At 37.5% G+C, this 22,381-nt stretch overlaps 1 protein-coding gene across 1 annotated transcript in view; it reads left to right on the top strand.

The window, feature by feature from the left end:
* Positions 1-22,381, top strand: part of SACM1L (SAC1 like phosphatidylinositide phosphatase) — a 56,350-nt gene that overhangs the window by 11,147 nt on the left and 22,822 nt on the right. Inside the window, exons 2-11 of the mRNA XM_023529024.1 lie at positions 4,482-4,579; positions 7,053-7,127; positions 8,786-8,913; positions 10,283-10,432; positions 13,231-13,290; positions 14,127-14,160; positions 15,870-15,971; positions 18,029-18,114; positions 18,893-18,979; positions 19,458-19,526. Coding sequence (XP_023384792.1) covers positions 4,482-4,579; positions 7,053-7,127; positions 8,786-8,913; positions 10,283-10,432; positions 13,231-13,290; positions 14,127-14,160; positions 15,870-15,971; positions 18,029-18,114; positions 18,893-18,979; positions 19,458-19,526 — 889 coding nt within the window. The remainder of the gene's footprint in view (positions 1-4,481; positions 4,580-7,052; positions 7,128-8,785; positions 8,914-10,282; positions 10,433-13,230; positions 13,291-14,126; positions 14,161-15,869; positions 15,972-18,028; positions 18,115-18,892; positions 18,980-19,457; positions 19,527-22,381) is intronic.

Genomic DNA, 22,381 nt, shown 5'->3' with positions numbered 1-22,381 from the left:
ATATTACCTCATAGTTCCTGTAGGTCAGAAGTCTACCACGAGTCTCACGGGGCTAAAATCAAGGTGTCAGCAGGCCTGCATTTCATGCCGGAGACTCTGGGGGAAGAATCCACTCACAGACTTATTCAGGGTGTTGGCCAAATCCAGTTCCTTGTGGTTGTGGGCCTGAGGTCCCTGTTTCCTTGCCAGCTATCAGCATGGGGCCACCCTTAGCTTTCACAGGCCTCTCCCCTGTCCTTGCATGTGGCCTCAACATTTTAGGAGCCATCAGCAGTTTGTCACATCCTTCTCATGATTAAAATCTCTTCTTCCCTATTTGCTGCATCTCTGTGGTTTGCTTTTAAGGGCTAATGTGATGACATGGGGCCCACCCCAGCAACCCAAGATGATCTCCCTATTTTAAGGCCAGTTGAATCATAACCTTAATTCTATCTGGAGGGCAGTACCTAGATTGAATGAATAATCTTGGGGGGACATCTTTAGAATTCTACCTACCACAATCAGTTTTACAATAAAACTCTTAATTTGCAGCACATTCTGCCTGCAATTTAATTGTTCAAACTTTTAACTATGCAAAGTAAAAACGATGGCTGGAAAAAGTAGCAGGGTGTAACATCTGCTGTCTGTTTTAGGCTAACATTGTTTTTGTATTAAAGCTTTTTTCTTTTTATAGACTCACATCTTCACAAATAAATCAAGAAGGACATTCATGGATAATTTTTTATTCCAGAGCATTTGTCATTGATAAATCAGACCTCTGTTTTATATAGTCTTGATATTTTGGGTGAGGATTAACTCCTAATAGGTAACTCTGTTATTTTGGAATGGAACTTTTTTCAGATTTATTTTTGTCATATTGTGAGTTGAAGAATATATTTCTTATAAACATGAAGATTTACGTCGATGTGAGTTCTATCCAGATATGTAGGAAGATATTTTAGATCTTGAAATATTAAGAAACTTGGGATTATTATGAGGAAGGTGTATTTTTCACTGTAATTCTGGGGCCAAAATGTGAACCTAGGTATTTTTACTTTTAGAATAACATTATTAGAATAATTACACCCCATTAATTATCAGTTTAATACAATTGAGGATACATATGAATTAAAGCATAGCTATATGGCTAATATATTACCATTCGTGTATCTCAGTTATATGTTTAAACAAAATAAACTGGGCTATACCTCGATTCCAGTATCTTCCTGTCAAAATTGCTCAGATACTGTCCGTGTGACAAAGATATCGAGACCTCCATTGTATTATTTCTTTAAAGTGTGAATTGAGTAACCTCTCATGAAAATCTACTACTTTTCTCCTTTCTCTGTTGAAGGATGTTTTCATTAATGATAAAAAGTTTTACCTGTGAGCCAGCCTTTCGTAAATGTTCATTTAATTCTCACTTCTGTGAGGTATTTCGGGTGAGCATTCTCATTCCCAGGCTTAATTAAGGACAGAGATTTCTTTGATCACAGTTGTGTTTTACATGTTGTTTCATTTAATCCTCAAGGGGATTGATCTCCTCCTCTTCCTCCTCCTCCTCCTCCTCTTCCTCCTCCCCCCCCCACCCATCTCCCTACATATCTTATTTTCTTCATAGCATTTGCCACTGTCTGAAATCGCTGAATTACTTTCTTGCATATTGATTGTCTTCCCTGATAGAATGCAAGCTCTGATCCAGGGACTTTGTACCTAAAAAAAGGCCTGGCCTGGGGTAGACACTCATAACTTGGCCAGCATTACATTGCTAGTAATAGGAAAGTCAGGATTAGAACCTCTGTGTTTACTGCAGATCTCGAGGGCTTTTCAGTGTCGCTGCTCCAAATGCAGTGCCTTGTAATGTGTCGAAGTAGCGTTTTGATTAGAAGCTTGTGATCAGTTATGTGAGTGTTGAGTTTCGGGCTGACGTGTGTGTCGATTGCCTGTGAGCTGGATGATTGCTTCAGCATTACTGGGACTAGAACAAATCATTGGTAGGTGACAACACCAAAGCAGCATTGGGAACAGACCATTTCTTATCCGTGTTATAATCATTTTAAAAATAAGATAACAGCGGAGAGATTTTTTGTTATTCATTTGAACCTTATGAAAAGAACTCATAAAGGCCTTTAGAGTTGGGACAGGATGTTCTGTGATAGCACCAGCCATTGTATAAAAGCATTTCTCACGACTTCCAGGTCCCAAGCCTCTAAGCCCTAGAGAATGCAGTGGAACATCTGCCCAGGCACCTACACAGCGTTTAAAAGGTTGGGGGTGTGGGATACAGAGGGATTCTGAAGAATGAGGCTTATCAAAATGCCATCTGATTTAGAGACAGCAGTGTTTTCAAAAGCTTATAAAAACAAGTCCTGTTTTTCAGGTCTGCTTTTTAGTAAATAATTTTTTTTTCTTATTTGGTTTTTATGTATCATCTACCTCCTAATGCTTCTGTAATGCTTGGCACATGGTAGCTTTTCAATATATTGACTTACTCTTAGAATGCAACTTATACTTGTATAAATTGTTCTGCACATATGGGCTACTTTAAATCATTTTTTAAAATTCTAATAGGGGTATGAGCAGATTGTGTGAAATTTGTTATATTTTATTTTGTTTCAGGGGCTTTCACTTTGTTTATATGTATTTATATATATAACATTTAAAGCTATATGTATTTTATATATAAATATATATACATAAATATATATATGTTTATACATATAACTTTATTGAAGTATAGTTGATATAGACCATTTAAAGTATACAGTTTGATACATATTTTTACACCTGCGAAACCATCACCAGTATCAAGATAATGAACACATCCATCACCCCAAAACGTTTCTCTGTGACCGTAATTCCTCTTTTCACAATTTAAACAACTGCATATGATCCAGCCATTCTACTTCTAGGTCGTCACCCAAGAGAGGTGGGTGCACATGTCTGCCATGAGACCACTGTGAGAATTTTCATGGAAACTTCATAACATCCAAACTGGAAACGCCCGCAGGTCCATCAGCAAGTGAAGGGATAAACAGTTGTGATAGATCCGCACAGTGGAATAGTATTCTGTGGCAGAAAGGAATGAACTGTTACATTTAGTTTTAACTGAAGACTGTAGATCTGCCATCTTTGTTGCATTTTGCTTGATTCGTATTAAAATTGATTTTTAGTACCTCAGCACATCCCCCCCAATTGGAAGAAAGTAGCCTAATTATGAGAAGTTAGTTATAGGTGAACCATAAAAGGATACAAGTTATATTTGGATAATTAAGGGTTGATTGTTCCTCTGAGAACTTAGTCAAGAATGGTCAGTATAGTTTGTTCTGCTACAGGACTTGTTTCTGTAACACCAAATAACTTACTCGAGAATGGTAAATAAGGAGCGATGTCAGCAGTGATTGTATAGGTTTGAATTAGATTTTCACGGGCAAGGTGCGTGGAATAGAGGGAGTAGAATCAACAAAGGAAAGGAAAGAGCCCTCAGATTGGCTGCGGCACGGAGAGAACTTTTTCAGGTGTGATTTAGGAGCAGTAGATATAAAATGGTATGGCGGGGACTGGTTTCCTTGCCAGCCTTCTCCTGAAGGACCGTACCTCCTCCGGGGCCCATCTTTAAGTGGCCCCAGCCTGCATCGTTTTGGCCCCTGCTAATCTGCATTTTCACTTTATTGTTTCTGTTCATCGTTTCTGTTTCCTGAGACGGTCCCTTACCGTACTTAAATTGCTTGCCTGAGTTGTCCAATTATCTCCTGAGAAAGCAACTGTTATTTTTGTTGGACTCTGGTTACAAAGTTGCATACATTTTGAGTTGTCTGTCCCAACCCTAATGTTACCCTCTTTATTTTATTTTTTATTTTGCAGAATGAGAAGTTTTTTTCCTTCTTCTCATTTTTTTAACGTGGCATTCTAACGACGATGACGACGACAGCAACAACAACGAAACACCCAAATGTTAAAGTAGTTTATTTTAAGCAGTTTCCTGGAAATGTATTGAAACTATTTCTTAGGATTTTTAGCTGATACTTACATCTGGTTTACTATGTATCAAATGTTGTTTTAAGTACTTATCAAAGATTAGCTCATTTTATCCTCGCAACAACTTGATGAGTCTGGTATTATCCTTATTTTATGGATAACAGAGAGGATGAGTAACTTGACCTAGGTCACACAGCACAGGTAGTTTGGTTCTATAGGTTGTGCTCCTATTATGTTATTTGCCTTCTGCACCATGTCGAATATAATAAATTAGAGTTTGTTATGATTTTCTTGATAAGTCAAATTGATAGTTTGACAACAAATTAAAATTTTGTCAGCATTAAATATACAAGTGAAAAGAGTGGCCATGAACACACAAGGACAGCATGACAGCTTCATCTGTTCAGAAGCTGGGAAAATGATGTCAAATTTGAACACTGCTGAAATTGTTATAATAAATAATAGTTTTTTAGAAGTCTTGATTTCGTTTGGTTTAGTTATTTATGGTTTTAAATTTCTCTTAGGCATATCACACCTGAAAAATTTTATGTGGAAGCCTGTGATGATGGAGCAGATGATGTACTTATCATCGACCGTGTGTCCACAGAGGTTACCCTCTCAGGTATTTTATAACCAGATTTAGAAGTTTCTGAGAAAGATTTTACACCTAAGTTGCAGTAAGATAAATTAATCAGAGGTGCGTCAGTGTGTGGATCCCTGAGTATCTTATAAAATTTTAATTCCTGCTACCTCATTTGATTTTTAGACATTAATTTTTATGCTTTCTCCTTTTTATGAAATGGAGAAATGAACTTGAAAATTTTACTATTTATAATGATTTAAAAACAGTGATTTCTTTGTTCTCATCTGTACTTTGCTATGTTTAAGTTCCTTTTAGCTGTAAGATTTAAGATATTTTGAGTATGGGAAGGCTGTTTTAGCATTAAGTGTGTGGAATTTTAATAGCTGCTTGTTTTTTAAAATATTTATGACTGCGAGGATAATTTAATAAGTGAAAGATAGTATAAACATCACTGATTAAAACTTGTGTTTTAGGCAAATGATCTTTCTAAGCTTTATCTGTCTATCCAGTTATATTTTGATTTTGCTTCTTTGGGTATAAAAAAACTTTTTTTTTTCCAATTGTGTGGAACACTTATTTCTGACTAGATTAATGTGAAATAATTTTAGTGACAAATTAATTTACCACATGTATCACGTTTAGAATTTTATATTTCATTTGTTTAAAAATTCACCTCTAGACAGAGTTGTATATATTTTTTTAAGTACAGTATTTGAGTAACCATAGAGTAGGCATTTTCAGTAAATAGTAAATATTCTTTGAATGGATTAAATGAAATATGAAAATATTTTGCATGGGGTAGTAAAATATAAGAAAGGTATGACTATACATTTCTATTTCCTTGGTTATCTGGTTATTCTGGTAAGTACCATGTGTATAGTTTTCATCAGGTGGAGTTAGAGCTCTGTTTTAGTTTGCTAATTTAGCGTTGGCTCTGTCTGTTGCTGGGTGGTGCTCTCTCAGGGTAGCTGACTGGTTTTAGCCAGTGTTGGTACTCTTCTCCTGAAGTTACATCATACTGCTTCCTTATACCACATCGACACGACCTAGTGTCTTATAAAAGCTTTAATATGGATGTGTTTTCAATCATTTTTTACTTTTTAGTGACATTTAATTTGTAGGTAGAGATCATAGACTCATTTGAGTGGACAAAGCTAAAGGTCATGAATCGTTTGGATGTAAAGATAATACCAGGCATTTATCAGTAGACACACAAGGAAATACTTTGACTCGAAGTCAGTGATGATGAGGGGCTGACTCACTCGCAATTTCTCTGCCAGTTTCTTTTTACCGCTGGAAATGCAGACCACTGCCATGGAAAGAGGACATTTTTTTCTCTCGTGAAAAATGAAAACATATTCTTAGGAATTGTTATAGTTTTGTTGGTATTACACTCCATTTCATATAGCTTACAGCTCTATTTAAGTTTATCAAATGATCTCGGTATATTCAGATTTTCTTTGAGCTTTTCACTGTACTGGTATTCCCATTTTTCATGTTAGTTAATTGTGGCATAGCATTGGTAAGTAAATTGAATTACTGAGTGAAACAAAAGTGAAATTTAGACCTTTTTCAGAATAACAGGACTGCCTTTAAGAAAAAGAACTTGGGTTTATAGCAGTGTTTCAGAATGGATTCCAAGGTGATAATTAAACTGTGACTGAAAGAAGATTTTTATGGCCACATAAGTTTGGAAAACCATGAATTAAACAGCAGAACGACTTTGTTTTTCTGTGGGCCTTCTCGGCGCTTATATTCTCTTACTGGGCATTCTGATTGTTTCTGGGAGAGGGAATAGAGGTAATATGGATGTAGCAAAATAAACGTTTGATGGGGAGACCTTACCTCCTCTCCTTTTGGGGCATTATTCCCTAAAACAGAGTTCTACAAAATGCTTTGTGAAACACATTGGCTGAAAGTTTAACAATTATGAAATGAACCCTGCAATCTAAGGTTAATTGATTATTTTATTAATAAGGGCATTATTGAGAAAATCACAGTGATGACGCCTCACAGTGTGTGAGTGACTGTCGGACACGAGAGGGAGGCTTTTCCTGCCTCTCACCTCCTCGAGATCTTCGCCTTCCTTTCCCGCGTTCTTAGACGTGGATAGGCAAGCCTTTTTTTGCATTCCTCTGGTTGTACATTGAGATGAAAATCTTTTTTCTACCCTCCCTTCCATTTACTTTCTAATTCTCTTAAAGGGATAAAGACTTACTTTCTGGCAGGAGGTTGGTTAAATTTCACTGAAAATTGACATTAGAAATAACCCGTATTGTACCTGATGAGAATGCTGAAATATGCTACTTTTGACAGCTTATGCTAGACAGGCAGAGAATTTTATATTACGTGGCCATCTTTATTCTAAATTCTACCAAAATGGGCGTGTAACACTAATGAAGGAATATTGCTTTCTAAGAAGAAATCATATGTTGATTTAGTTGAAGTAACTAAATTTCTCTTTTTGTCGGTGAGCATTTTCTATGTGATTTTTTTTTTTTTTCTTTTAAAGTCAAGAAAGATATTCCTCCTTCAGCTGTCACAAGACCGATATTTGGTATACTGGGCACAATCCATCTGGTGGCAGGTAAGGAAAAAATAAGCTAAGACGGGCAAAGAATTCGGTAATAAATTGACACCATGAGATAAGATGAAGACATGCTTCATACCATGCTTAAGGCAGTAAATCTGTAAATTAGGTATTTACAAACTAGGTATTTGTAAAAGTAATATATCCCAAATTATAAATGGTTAAATTTACAGGCCTGAGGCTCTATTAAAAAACAGTTTTGTTTTTATTTCAATAAGAGTTGAAATCCCTAGTCAGCTAGACATTTTTCATAAATTCTGAGAGTATTTAAATAAAAATTTTAATGTGTCGATGGACCAGCATATTCTACCTTCAACCCCATACCGAGTCAGTGTGACATAGTGCATGTTAGAGAATGCCACCTGGTTCTGCATTATTTAGAAAGTGATTGTATTTATCTAAATTGCATTGAACTTTTTAAAATTTCCTGTTGTATTAGCCACTGTGCTAGATGCTAAGTTATAAAAAATGCAAGTCTTTTCTGTTCTGTACCCTACAGTCTAGTGAGAGAGGCATTTAAATAGTAAATTACTGCAGTACAGTGTGACAGGTCCTAGGAGAGAGGCAAATGTAGGAAAATTTCCAGGGAGGACACTTGTGGGGAGAGCCTTGAACAGGGCTTAAGAGTTAATCAGTGGGAAAGGCTTATCCTGTTTTATTTGTGGGAGGAGGTGGCCAGGATCAGGGTTGGTGTGTTGGGTATGGTGCTGTGATGGCTCCTTTATTCCTGACTAGTCATCTTTGTGCAAATGCTCCTCGAGTTACCATGTAGTTATGTTCCGATAAACTCTTCGTAAGCTGAAAATATCACAAGTTGAAAATGCACTTAATACACCTAACCTACCGACCACCGTATCTTAGCCTCGCCTACCTTGAACGTGCTCGGAACACTGCATTAGCCTGCAGTTGGGCAGAAGCACCTGACACAGTGAATACACTGTGCAGTATTCATTGTCGTTTACCCTTGCGATCGCGTGCATGACTGGAAGCTGTGGCTCGCTGCCGCTGCCCAGCATCACAAGAGGGTATCGTACAGTATATCGCTAGCTCGGGAAGAGATCAGCATTCATAATTTGAAGTACAGTTGCTACTGAATGCAGAGTGCTCTCGCACCATTGTAAAGTCAAAGAATCACGAGTCGAACCGTCCTAAGTTGGGGGCCTTTTGTACTGTCATAGTAACCAGTTAGGTATACCGCCCCAGCACATTCCCCCACCATTTAGAGTGACCTGAAGGACACAGGAGTGATGTAGATGGGGCGTTGTCCTGTAGTGGTCAGATCTCATGTGCTGGGTGCCTTAAGGTACACACTGGGAATGTGTACCTAGCAGAAGCTTGCCTGCCTGGGGGAAAGACAGGAAAAAGACAAGTGTCTTCTGTCCCTCCTTTTCATCTTCTGAGATCACTGCTTTGGCTACCAAAAGCTTTTGCTTTAATCTTTTTGAGAAAAAAAAAAAAATTGACCTTTCAATAGGATTTTTTCTAAATAATGTGCTGGTTTTTCTGTTCATAAATTATAAGATTGTTTTAAAAAATATGCATCTTCTATCTGTATTGCACAATGCAATCTCATTCTGTTCGTTTTTAGGGTTTAAGCAATAAGGACTGCTACTTTTGGCTTTATATTTATATGAATTTGGCTTTGCTTTTTACAGGAAATTATCTAATTGTCATTACGAAAAAGACAAAAATAGGTGAATTTTTTAATCATGTAATATGGAAAGCAACAGATTTTGATGTCCTTTCTTATAAGAAGACAATGTTACACTTAACTGATATTCAGGTAAGAAATGCAAGCACTTCCTTAATAATTGCAAAACCCAAAGTAGTCCCGAGATGGAGAGAGGGCGATGGACAACGAAGAGTGGGTTTTTATGCCTGATTATTAAGCATCCCGTAGAGCAGGGTCACTCTGCATACCTTTATACTTAGCCATAAAATGTGATTTAAAAAGTTCTTCATATATTTTATCTTTTTTTTTTTTAAACTGACTCAGTTCTTAAATTATGAAATTTCACATGGAAAGAAAAGGACAGACAGAAAATGCATGTTTTCAACACCCAGATTCAACTTCATATCCTTTTTGCAAAGAAATAAAATATTAGATGCCTTTGAAGTTTCACTCATTGTGTCTTTCCCCAGAGGGAACGTTTTCCTCACTTTTACCACATGTGAATATGTGTGCGCGTGTGCGTACGTACACGTTCAAACAGCCCTCCTTTGGCACAATTCCTGTATGCACAGATTTCAGTTACCATGGTTAGTTAACCCCAGTCCCCCAGCAACACAGTTTATATTTCATTTATCGTGTTGTATTAACTAACGAACTAGCCCACTAAAGATGAAAGTGCAAAGAAACAAAAAGTGGCGACTCTAGAGGTGACTTTCAGATTGAGCGTGAGTGGCGGCGGACGCAGTGGCTGAGGGGGGGCTGGCACCGTTGCTGTTGAGACTGAGAACGCGGCCGGAGGTCCTAGTGAAGGCGGGTTTGTCAGCGTTAATGACAAAGCGGTTGTGTTTCACGATTCACAAACATTATTTTTTAAAACGAGGATGAAAACAAACATCATCCTTGGTATTCATTGGGAAAGCCAGCTAAAATGATTATCAGAAAATAAAGATAAATATTACTTTTGAAGTACTTTCTTTTAATCTTTGTGTTTTACAAAAAGAATTCTGTTTCACTTACCGTCCACCCCATCCAGTAAAGTTTTTTAAGAATGAGGGTACTCTTCTCTTGTTCCTTGCTCTCTCTGTTACTTGGCCCCTCATGAATTTATGTTTTTCACCTGTGAGGATAATTGCTATAACCTAGTAGGGTTGTCTTCGAAAATAAAAGAGAATCTATGTAAAGTGTCTGGCACACACTAAGCTAAGGTAGCGATGTTTGTTAAAATAACTCTTCTGCCCATTATTGTGAGGGAACCATCAGTCGATATAGCAATACCGTGCACTGTTCATCGAGCATCGTCTGTGTCAGGAACTGTCCCAGGTCCTGTGGAAATGGCGCGCTTCCCCTCCCCAGCCCAGTCCTTGTGCCAGTGGCGGTTAACAGGGTCGCACTTACAGGTCGTTTTCATTCTTTTCTCACGCTGACAGATTCCTTTTCAAGTATGAGATGGATTAATTTTTTTCCTCCCCTTCGTTTACAGTTGCAAGATAATAAAACTTTCCTAGCAATGATAAACCATGTTTTGAGTGTGGATGGATTTTACTTTTCAACCACATATGATTTGACCCATACTTTGCAGCGGCTGTCCAACACTAGTCCAGAATTTCAAGAAATGAGTCTCTTGGAAAGGGTAAGCTTAATCGTCACTTGTTTTTACATATTTGGGTTTTTTTTTAAGGGGCATATCTATTTCATCCATAAAAATATGCATTAATATTTCTCATCTTGGTTATATCGGGATAACGTTTTGCGGCTTTGAAAGCAGACCATGTTTCAAATACACATCATGATCCCAAATTCGGGACCCCAGAATTGGTGTACGTTACACAGGATTGAGAACCGCTGGCAAAGGTGTCAGAAATCCGACTGGACACACGTGTTGCTGACTGCCCAGCTCTCCCTCTTCTGTAGTGGACAGCTATTGGAGCTAGCAACATAATTATGCTTATAAAATAAATGTTTTGACAAGCGATGTCATTTCCTTCAGTGGTGTTATTTTATAGTTTTTGCAGCTAGAAAAGTAACAACTTGCTGAATTAACAACTTGAAAAGTATTTATTTTGGGGGGTTGTTATTTTTCTTTTTTTTTCTTTTTTTAAGATGAGTGTATCTTTAAGACTAGGCCTCAAATGATCACAACTTAAAATTTCTGCTGGTCAGGAACCTGGATAATTACTATCTGGATATTTTATTAACAGATATTAGATATGTTTGGGGGCAGACAAAATTTAAAAGGTTGCTGTCAGTTACCTATTAGGTTGGACCATATGAAAGTGCCAGTAATTGACCAGTTTTAAGCAATAAAGATGATAATTTCATATAGTTCAACCTAACTCAATATTTTAGTTGACGGGCTGTTTTAAAGATTTCGTAGTCTAATCTAGTAAAATTTATGTGGGCTTAGTGTAGGTTCCAATGTAAGATACGCTTTTTGTTATGCATCCGAAACTAATATAAAATAATATTGAATATCAGCTATAATTGAAAAAGAAAAAAAGAGTAAATGATTAAAAAAACCTGTACCCTCATGCTTTTGACACGATGTTGCAAACGTTTTATTCAAATTCCAGTCATTTTCCCAAACCACCCGCTTCTCTGCATCGTCGTTCATTTTTCATTGTGCAGTTCTACAAAATATAAATTGCAACTTTCACCAGCTAGTAAATGTCCACTTCATCCTTTAACATATTTTTGGCACTCCTAGAAAACAAGAAACTTGATTATAAAACTATGCAATGAAAGTAAAAAAAAGAAAAAAGAAATTTGGCTTTTAACTACAAATAGACTATTTTAAAAGCAGTTGCTATGTTCTCTGTTGGTTTATCAGATGTCTCGCAGATGCCTGCTACTTACCAGGCACTGTACTAGCCACCTGGGAACACAGAACGAAAGGACGTGGCCCCCGCCTTGTGGCATCCTGTAGTCCGAAACAGAAGTCCAAGCAATCACAAAACAAGGGACGATTGCTGTCATGGAGATAATATGCCAAAGTGTAGTGGGATCCCGAAGTAACATGGGTCTCACTCTGTCTGAGGGGGTCAGGGACAACTTTACAAAGCTAACTTTTGAGCTGAGAATGATGAATAGGCCTTACCAGTCAGGTGACAATGGGAAGGGGAGGGATCCCGGCAGAGACAGTGACGATATTAGGTTAAACTGAAAAAGAAGCCATCGCATCTGTAGGGAAGGGAAAGGAAATTTTTGGCAGCTAATCAAGAGTCAGAGTTAACACAGGGAACCATAAAAGTGATAAATACACCACACATACCTTAAATATTTTATTTTAACTTAAAATTTTACATTGACTGGTCGATATTTTGATGTAGAACCTTAGACTTTTCTGTGTTTCTGGTTCCTTGATTCCTGATTGTCTTTCCTGGATGAATTACGTTTATAACACTCTCCACTTTGAGTCTCTAAAGATTTCGACACTTCCAGAGCAATCTGTTCGCAGAATCCTATAGATTTTTACTGTGTTTCTCTAATCTTTTATAGTTGCCACTCTCACTTTTAACTCAACAGCAGTTTTATTTTACCAACTTGCCTTTTATCAGTTAAATTCCAAATTGACATTCAGCTTTATGGAAACAGCAGTTTGTTTTTAAGTCGTGTTTAATTGATATATAAGATATTTAGTTAAATTATGTAATGATGAATAACAAGTACAGCTGGCACAAACTGTCTGGGAACACACCTGAATCTTGGGAAGTGTACCTTTCACCGGGGTATGGCTGAGTGCAAGAGCCACTTCCTGTTACGTTCAGCTGGAGGGGCTGTGAGGGATGTCAGTTTGTGTGTTTTATAAAGAGAATGGAGAGAATTGGTTAATCTACTGAGTTGTCGAAGGAGCTTCTTCTGTGTTTATAGTTTGAAAGTCAGATTCCAGAGATGAGATCAGAGTTCAGTAAGGGCTGCCAGATCCCAGGAGTGGTCAGGCCACGCAGAGATTTGGTTCTTTAGATGACGGAGTCAGTGAAGAATTTCCAGCAGACAAGAGGCCTGTCTCGTTGGAGAACTGCTGGCAGCGTGTGGAGGAGTGGGTGGGAAGCGCAAGGCCAAGACTTGAGGCGAGAGAAGCCGTTTTACGGTTGGGTTGGAATCGAGTGCTGGCCAAGGCTGACGGCAGTAGACGTGTAGAGAGGATGGGTTTGGAAGGTGATTCTGGACTCAAGGATTGACCGGACATGTGAGAAGGAAAGACCCTGAGAGGACTCCAGGTCTCCGTCTCGGTGGCAGCACTGGCTCGAGGCAGAGGCGGGGGGGGGGACCCCGACGGGGGGTCAGGGGTGGGGGCAAGAGCAGTTCCATTTGGAGCACGTCAGAGGGACCTGTGTGTAGCCGTGAGACAGAAATGTTGATTGTCACTTTTCTCTCTGTAGAAACACCTTGGCAGGAGATATTTTATTAATTTTAAAACTTTTCTCTTAGGCGGATCAGCGGTTTGTATGGAATTGTCATCTTTTACGAGAACTTTCTGCTCAGCCAGAGGTAATTTACACTAAATAAAACCTGCTTATTCGTCATAGTCCAAGTTTTAATTGAATACATATTGTAAAGTGGCCACATAATCACCAGGGATTTGGGTAAATAATTCTCATTTAACTCTGTTTATAACTTAGAAGCTTTCATCAGGCCTACCCTCTCACATTGTTCTAGGTTGAAGAAGACTTATTTTGCTCTGATCTCCTGTAGAAGCCTTAAGTAAAAATACATTGTTTTCTATAAGAGAGAGAGAGAGAGAGAGAGACTGGGTCTTGGTGGAGGAATAGTGGAGAAATGAGGGTCGGAGCTAAGTCCCCAGGCAAGTGGAGCCCTGCTCTGCATTTGTCCTCCTGTGGGGGGTGGCATTCCCTTCAGTCACCCAGGAGAGATGCATGGTAGTCACCTTCCTCTGTCCTTAGCTTATAAACGTGAGGTACGAACAAGGAGGCCCAGCTAGGAAGCACAATATATTGAATCTAGGTAAATAGATTTGCCTGAAGGCATTACTTCTTGTCACTTGCGCTGTTTTTTTGGAACAGTAATTGGAGCTGCAGACAGCTAGCACGAGCATCTTTCCCTGGAGGGTGAAGTTGTTGCAGGCGGAGACTGGAAAGGAGGGAGGGAGCTGTGTCTGCACCTGCGAGCGGTTCCGTTCGAGGGCGCAGGCCTGCGTGACTGTGGGCGCTGTGACGCAGGAGACACTCGTTTAAGATTCACAGCTGCCCGTAGCGTGCTCCCTCGTAATAGTTGTATGTTACTCCCTCGTGTGTAAATGTGCTTTACAGAGTGCTTTCTGTTTAAAGTATATTTATTTCTAAATGTAACGTATGTCTTCATTTCAGGTCCATCGGTTTGCTCTTCCAGTGTTACATGGCTGTATCCTTACATATTATACTCCCTAGTTTTCTAGTAGTCTTTATTTGAATATTATTATAAGGCAGGTTTAGAGACAGTCTCAAATATTTTATGAGGAGAGTATTTTAGAATTAATAGAAATTGCTTTTAATCAAACCCATTAACATAAAATCTTAGAATAGTGATTGTACATGACTATGGTTTTTTAAAAGAATGTCCCCTTTAGAGTGAATTATTTTCTCTATTCAAGAGTGCTGTGGCTGGTGGTGTAAAGAAGGAACAGGTACACTGTGTTTTTCCTTTCTTAGACTTCGTATCAGTAAACAAGAGTAGCTTGAACCTGGCTATTGAAATAGCCGCAGGAAGAATGAAGATGGATGATGCTGGGGTAGGGGCAGAATCAATATAAATGCAGAATGAGTACTGATTATTTAATTGTATGTTCATTTAAAAAACTTATCTTTATCATAAACATCGGAATAAAAATAGGGAAGCAAAGCGAGCTGGCTGTGAAAGGGTGAGCACAGTGTGCTGATGTGTGCCTGTCACAGGACTGCGTGCTGCAGAAACCGAGGGGGTCTTTGCCAAGTACCCCCAAGAAGCTTACTAACACAGCAGCCTGTGTTTTGTTTGTTCATTGTGCTCATAGGATTTCCTTAAATTACTGTGCTTGTGAAACGTAAAGAAAGCAGAAAGGTAATGGAGGACACATTTTCACAGTTGCAGAGGAATAAAAATGAGAAGATCTCAGGATAAGTGCTCCTGCTTATTCTGTTTGTGTTTTGTTTTGTTTTCCTCTCGTTCCTGGAGCTTTCCAGACTCTCCTAAGAACAAATTTATTTAGGTAGCACTTTAACGAGTTTGGGTGAATTGTGTGGTTTTTTTTTTTTTTTTCCTCAAATGAGATTATGAATGGACAGATAATATCAAGGGCGATAATGGATCATTTTTTCTAGGCAGTTTGTCCATTTAGCTAAATCTAAACTTTTAAATTAGCTTTGTTTAATGTGGTTTCTTGGTTAGACGAATAGTTACATGTTTCACATACATGCAGACAGGTCAGCAAGAACAAAGGCCCCAAGCCCGCAGCATGACTGGAGCAGAGAGAGTGGACAGCGAGAGGTGGTCCAAGAAGGAGCCGGGCCCAGATGGTACAGTACGGGCCGAATAGGCTGTGTCTTTGCTTTAACTGTGACGAGAACCATTGGCATCTGAGTGGAGGATTGGCCGACGAGACAGGATCACTCTGACGGCGATGTTAGAAGGCCTAAGGCGAGCAAAGGAGGAATCAAGGAATAATTAGGAGGCAGTTGCAGTAATGTGGGTGGGGGAGGTGATGTCGCCTGGGACCAGGATGGTAGCTGTGATGCTGGTGGAAAATGGTCAGGTTCTCCGTCTGTTTTGAAGGTAGAGCTAATAGGATTTTCTGCAAATTGTACGTGGAGCATGAAAGAGAGACGTTTACTATGAATCTAAATTTTTGGCCAGAGTAAGTGGAAGGAAGCCATCCACTGGGGTAGGGAAGAGTCTGGAGGTGGGGGTGAGGCCGGAAGTATCCAGACTTCCATTTGGACATGTGAAGCTTGAGATGTCTGTAGATACCCAAGTAGATTTAGATTCATACCAGGCTCTTCTCTTTCAGACCCCAGGTACAATTCGTCAGAATTGTTTAATCTGGAAATAATATATGTGATTTCTGTATAAGTTATATTTTTCTTAATGTAGTTAAGTTATTACTATGCACTCGTGTTCTATTAATGGAAAGTACTTTGATTGGATTCTCATCTCGAGGAGGAGTTGTTTCAGAGCCGGCGTGCGCTATTATGTAAGAGGTGAGATTGATTAAGTCAGCCTGATTTACTACTGGGTTATATCACTACTTAATGTTTTGTTTTACAGTGACATGACTATAATATTTTGTATTCTATTTTTTATTGTCATTTTATAGCCTTACTAAATGTTTATCTCCTGCTTCTTTGGAATAATTAGGTAGGTCTTCTGTGCTTTACGCCAGCTCCTGTAGTCATGTTATAGTGCAAATGTTAAGAGACACTGGGGACTGCTTTTACTACTTGAAGAGGAACTGGTCATGTGGTTTGCTGGATGCCTGAAAGTACAGCTTAGTGTAGTTTTCAGTAACCTAAACCCATATCAGAAAGTATTTTCTTTCATTGTCCTTGGTTTCTTCACATGCATGGAGCTGGATGGACATTTGTCTTTATGCCATCAACTTTAAAGATTTTCATTTTGAGCAATTGTTTTCTAGGCTTTGGACTAGCAAATGCTAATTTGCTTAAACCAAACTTTTAAAATCTGTATTAAAAGTTACCATCATGAAAAGGAGTCACTTTTTTTTTGGCCAGACTATCAGAATAAAATCCTGTGGGCCATTAGATAAATGGTAGCAGTTTTGGAGCAGGAAGTTGTAAAGATTATTTTGTTAATCTCCCATATTACAGGTAATATATCAGGGGAAGAAAGACATGAGCGAGCTAGCTAAGATCACAGAACCAGAGTTAGAGTTAGCAGCTCCCTTGTAACTAGATTTTCTTGGATGGAGACATATTTTTTAATTGAATTTTTTGAATAGGTAATACATTCACATAGTTCAGCAATCAGAAATATTTCTTATTTCCGACCCCATCTGCTGCACCTAACCCCCTACCAGCGGATCAGTTGTTAGTTTCTGGTTATCCTTCCAGATAATTTTTATGCTGTTACAGGTGTGTTCTCCTTTTGTATACAGTGGTTGTATACTGTGCACATTTTCTTGCACTTTGGTGGTTTCTTTTTTAAACTTAATGTATCATGGAAATCTTTTCATGAAAGTCTCTCCCTCTCCCTCCTTCCCTCCCTCCCCCTCTTCCTCCCTTCCCTCTTCAACTCCCTCTTCATTTCTCCATCTCTCTCTCATTTTTAAAAATAACTACACAGTCTTCCTTTCCTTAATGGGAATTGTGGAAAGAACCAAGTATAGCCCATGCTTCTGACAAGTACTTGTAGAGGATATTGAGAAGGCATTTTATACTGATTTGACTCAAAACTTATGTCCCCTTCTGGTAATATATTAACAAAAAGACTAATACCTCATACCTCAAAATGTTATGTTTGAGAAAGATGTCAGGTAGAAAGAACGTTATATTTGAAACAGTTAAATGTTGATTTATTTCTGATAATTTGGTATTTTGAGTCAGGGACTAACTTGAAAGTAACCTTTGTTTAGCAAGCTTTTTTAGTAAAAATAGATCATGTGAACACGACTGTAAAGGAATGCTTTAAATGTTTGAAAAGATTAAGCAGACTTAAGACTAAACACTAGAGCAGTGCTTTTCAAACTAGGCTTTGTGGGTATATTCATGGAGTCGTACAAATTCTAGGATCATATACAGTTTTTGTGCTTTCATTTTGATAATTAAAATCATTATAAGCGTCTGCTGGACCATTTCCATTATTATAACAAAATGGTATTAACATAATGGCTACATTTGCATTAACTCTTATGTTTAACTTTCAAATTAGTACTTTTTCAAACTGGGATTTATGGACATACTCTCAGGGATCCTTGAGAAATCGGATCTCTCAAGTTTGAGAAACACTGTTGTAGAGGAATTACAGGATTGTGTATGTATAAACAATTGATGTATTAAATAGCAACTAAGTTCATTTGTTTACTAATGGATCCTTAATAATCCCTGTAAGCCTGTTTAAAAGGAGCTTCTATTAGGTTTCTGATCATGGATTATGCATTTGTTCAAAATTTATTTTTGTTAAGTACTTTTCCACTAATTTGAACTGACTTAGTTCTCTCCAAAATAAACTGAATTAGTGAGTTTCTGATGTTTTTCTTATGTACTAAGTTATAGTTAATTCTAATTTTTTTTCAATTTAGGAATTGATTCTGAAGGCCATGCAGCTAACTTCGTAGAAACCGAACAAATCGTGCACTACAATGGGAGCAGGGCTTCATTCGTACAGGCAAGCCCGCTGTCCGGCAGGCGGCCAGCCAGTCGGCCTTCTCCACTTGGATGTTATTTTCTGTCATTATTGAAATCTCTCTTCCCTCCTTTTTAAAGTAATGTCATCGTCTACAGTGTAGAAAAAGTTCACCCAAAACATTAATCCAGCACTCAGGTGCTGACATTTCCTGCTGGTGAATTAAATTCCTAAAGGAGAGGGTAGGGTAGGAGGTCCAGGGTTATGGAAATGGAGCCACCTGTCAGCTTAACCCTTTAGATTCCTTCGGGGCAGTGACATAGGACAGGCCGCTGACTCTCCCTGCCTTGCCCGTCACTGTGAGATAATCAATCTCTCTCTCGTTGGCACCTTACAGAGTTGTGGATCACTTGCTGCTCCAGAGCACCGCTGGCTAAATTTATGAGTTCATAAACATACTCATTTGAGAATGGATAATTTTCCAGCTCTATTATACTGCCAAATTATATAACAGACATAACTTGTTAATTTTTACTCTTAGATATTTGATTTATTTTAGAATTTAGGGGAAACAATAAAGTGTGTGCTACACCAGTGCAGTGTATATAAAATCAGAAGGAGAAAAAGGCCTTTCTAAATGTATTCCCACGAAATACAACCTATAGGAGCAGGTATACATGGACTTCTTTCGTAGTCTGTAGGTTGTATTTATAGCTTTTCCTTTGTAGTCGTTGATATGTATATACCACTGACAGTAAGCGGAGAAAAACAATTTTGTGTGTGTATATGTTTCTTTTCACATTTCTCTCTTTTCTTTTAGACTCGTGGATCAATACCAGTTTTCTGGTCTCAAAGACCAAATCTCAAATACAAACCACAGCCACAGATCAACAAAGTAGCAAATCACGTGTGTATCTTCCACACTTTTCTTATTGGCTAAAAATAGAAGCATAATGGCATTGTAGTTTACACGTAGAGCATGTATTTATTCTTCATAAGTCAGAATCCAACATTTTTGAGGCCTTCTTTCTTGTTTCTGGCACATAGCAAACCTTTAAACCAAAAGGTTGTATAGATGACATGTTAGAAATGTGGAAAAACGAACTGGGACTGAATGGCATCTCAAAATTAACTTTATAATTTTATAGTATTTAATGTATTCCATTTGAGATTTTCTCAGAATTGGTAGTTTTGCAGCTCAAAGTAGAGTGGCTTGTAATTACTATTTACTGCATAGTATTTAGAATATCTAGGAGTCATGGTTCCCATCCTACTGTCATTCTCTTGAATATAGAAATAGAACATTTAAGGAGATACTTTAAAAAACTTATAAATATTCTTATAATGTAATCCAATGAAGTATATAACTCTTTTTTCCTCTCTAGATGGATGGTTTTCAAAGGCATTTTGATTCACAAGTAATTATTTATGGAAAACAAGTCATAGTCAATCTGGTATGTTTCTTACTTGTTTTGGGGGAACAAACCAAGCAAAAATAATCGCTTTTTTTTTTAACATAACATAAAATACCATTTTTAAGTGTGCAATTTAGTGGCATTAAGAATTTTCCAGTGTCGTGCAAACATCACTACTGACCATTTATAGACCCTTTCTCTCTTCTACTTTCTGTATAAGTTTGCCTATTCTTGGTACCACATAAAAATGAGATCATATAATATATGTGTTCCTTTGTGTCTTGCTTATTTCACCTAGCATAATGTTGTTAAGGTTCATTCAGGTTGGTTCATGTTACAGCATGTATCAAAATTATTTTCCTTTTAAAGACAATGTGTAAACCACATTTTGTTTATCCATCAATGGACATTGGATTGTTTCCACATTTTAGCTCTTGTGGATAAGGCTACTGTGAACATGGATGTGCAAGTATCTGTTTGAGTCCCTGCTGTCAGTTCTGTTAGGTATATACCCAGGAATGGAATTGCTGTATCTTATGGTAATTCTGTGTTTACCTTATTAAGGAACCACCATATTGTCTTTCATAGTAGCTATGACAATTTGCATTCCCACCAACAATGTACCAAGGTTCTAATTTCTCCTCATCCTTGCCAAAAAACTTGTTATTTTCTGAATTCGTTTTGTTTTTTTGAGTATAGTTATCCTTATGGGTGTGAGGTGGTGTCTCATTGTGGTTTTGATTTGCATTTCTCTAATGACTAGCGATGTTGAGCATCTATTCACGTGCTTATTGCTATTGGCATATCGTCTCTGGAGAAATGTCTACTCAAGTATTTTGTCCATTTTTAATCAGGTTGTTTGTTGTTTTGTAGTTGAGTTATAGAAGCTCTTTATGTATTCCGAAGTTAATCTTTTATCAGATGTATGCTTTGCAAATACTTTCTCTCATTCTTTGGGTTGTCTTTTTATTCTTTTGATTATGTTTTCTGATACATAAAAGTTTTTTATTTTGATGAAACCAATTTATTTTCTTTTGTTGCCTGTACTCTTGGTGTTATATTCAAGAAGTCATTGCCAGACCATTGTCATGAAGAGTTTCTGCTGTTTTCTTCGAAGACTTTTATAGTTTTATATCCTGTGTTTAGCTCTTTGATCCATTTTGAGTTAATCTTTATATATATAGATCAGCCTCATTCTTTCGCATGTGGATATCCAGTTTCTCCATTGCCATTTGTTGAAAAGACTGTCCTTTCCCCATGGAGTGATCTTGACATTCTCGTCAAAAATCAGTTGAATACATATGCAGGGGATTATTTGGGAGCTTTTCATTCCATTGGTCTTTGTCTGTTCTCTTGCCAGCATGACAGTTGATTTGATTACTGTGGCTTTGCGTTGCAAGTTTTGAAATTACGAAGCATGAAACCTCCAAATTGTTCTTTTTCAAGATTGTTTTGGCTATTTGGAGTCGCTTGAGCTTCCATGTGAATTACAGGATGGGGTTTTCTATTTCTGCAAAAAAAAAAAACGCTATCAAGATTTTAAATAGGGATTGCATTGAAACTATAGATTACTTTGGGTAGTATTATCTTAACAATATTAAGCCTTTGAGTCTATGATCACCGATGCCCTATCATTTATTTATGTCATCTTTAGTTTCTTTCAGTAATATTTTGTAGTTTTCAGTATACAACTTTTTCACATCCTTCATTAAATGTATTTCTGAGTATTTTGCTATTTTTGAGCCTTTTTATACATGGCGTTTTTAAAATTCCTTTTTGAATTGTTCATTGTTAGTGTATAGACATGCAGTTGATTATTGAATGTTGATTTTGTATGCTGCAACTTTGCTGAATTCATGTATCTCTAACAGCTTTCCATGGCATCTTTAGGATTTTCTACATATAAGATCATGTCATCTGAAAACATAATTTTACTGGTTCCTTTCCAGTTTGGATATCTTTCTTTCTTTATTTTTCTTGCCTAATCGCTGTGTCTAGGACTTTCAGTACTATGTTGAAATGAAGTGGCAAAAGCGGGCATCTTGTCTTGTTCCTGATCCTAAGGGAAAAGCTTTCAGTCTTTCACCATTAAGTGTGTTAATTATAGGTTTCTCATATATGACCTTTATCGTGTTGTGGAAGTTTCCTTCTATTCTAGATCATTGAGTTGAGTATTTTTATCAAGAAAGGGTGTTGAATTTTGTCAGATGCTTTTTCTGTATTATTTGAAATGACCACGTGGTTTTTCTTCTCTCATTCTATTAATGTCATGTATTTATTAATTTTCGTATGTTGAACCATTCTTGCATTGTGGGACTAAATCCCATTTGGTCTTGGTGTATAATCTTTTTAATATGCTGCTAAATTTGGTTTGCTGTTTGGGAATGTTTGCATCAATATTCATGAGAGACATTGATCTTTACCTTTTTTTTTTTATAGTGTTTCTGTCTGGTTTCGGTATCAGAGTAATCTGACCTCAGTGAATGAATTAGGAAGCCTTCCCTCTTTTTTAATTTTTTGGAAGAGTTTGAGGAGGATTGGTATTCTTTACATTTTTGGTAGAAAATTTGTGAACCATCATTACAGTGAAGCCATCATGTTTCGGGCTTTTCTTTGTTACCGATTCAACCTCTTTATTGTATATAGGTCAATTCAGGATAGATGCTACGATTCAGTTTTGGTAGAGTGTGTTTCTAGGAATTTGTTCATTTCATCTAGGTTGTCCAATTTGTTGACACATAAATGTTTATGGTTTATTCTCTTATAATCCTTTTTATTTTTCTAAAATTAGTAATAATGTCCCCACTCTCATTCCTGATTTTAGTAATGAATCTTCTCTTTTTTTCTTCCTTGGTCATTATAGCTAAAAGTTTGTCAGTTTTGTTGATTTTTTT

This window comes from Pteropus vampyrus, unplaced genomic scaffold (genome assembly GCF_000151845.1).
Source record: "Pteropus vampyrus isolate Shadow unplaced genomic scaffold, Pvam_2.0 Scaffold35, whole genome shotgun sequence".
In the NCBI taxonomy this organism is placed as follows: Eukaryota; Metazoa; Chordata; class Mammalia; order Chiroptera; family Pteropodidae; genus Pteropus; species Pteropus vampyrus.
Note: the sequence above shows the minus strand (reverse complement) of the source record. Positions and strands in the feature narration are given on the sequence as shown.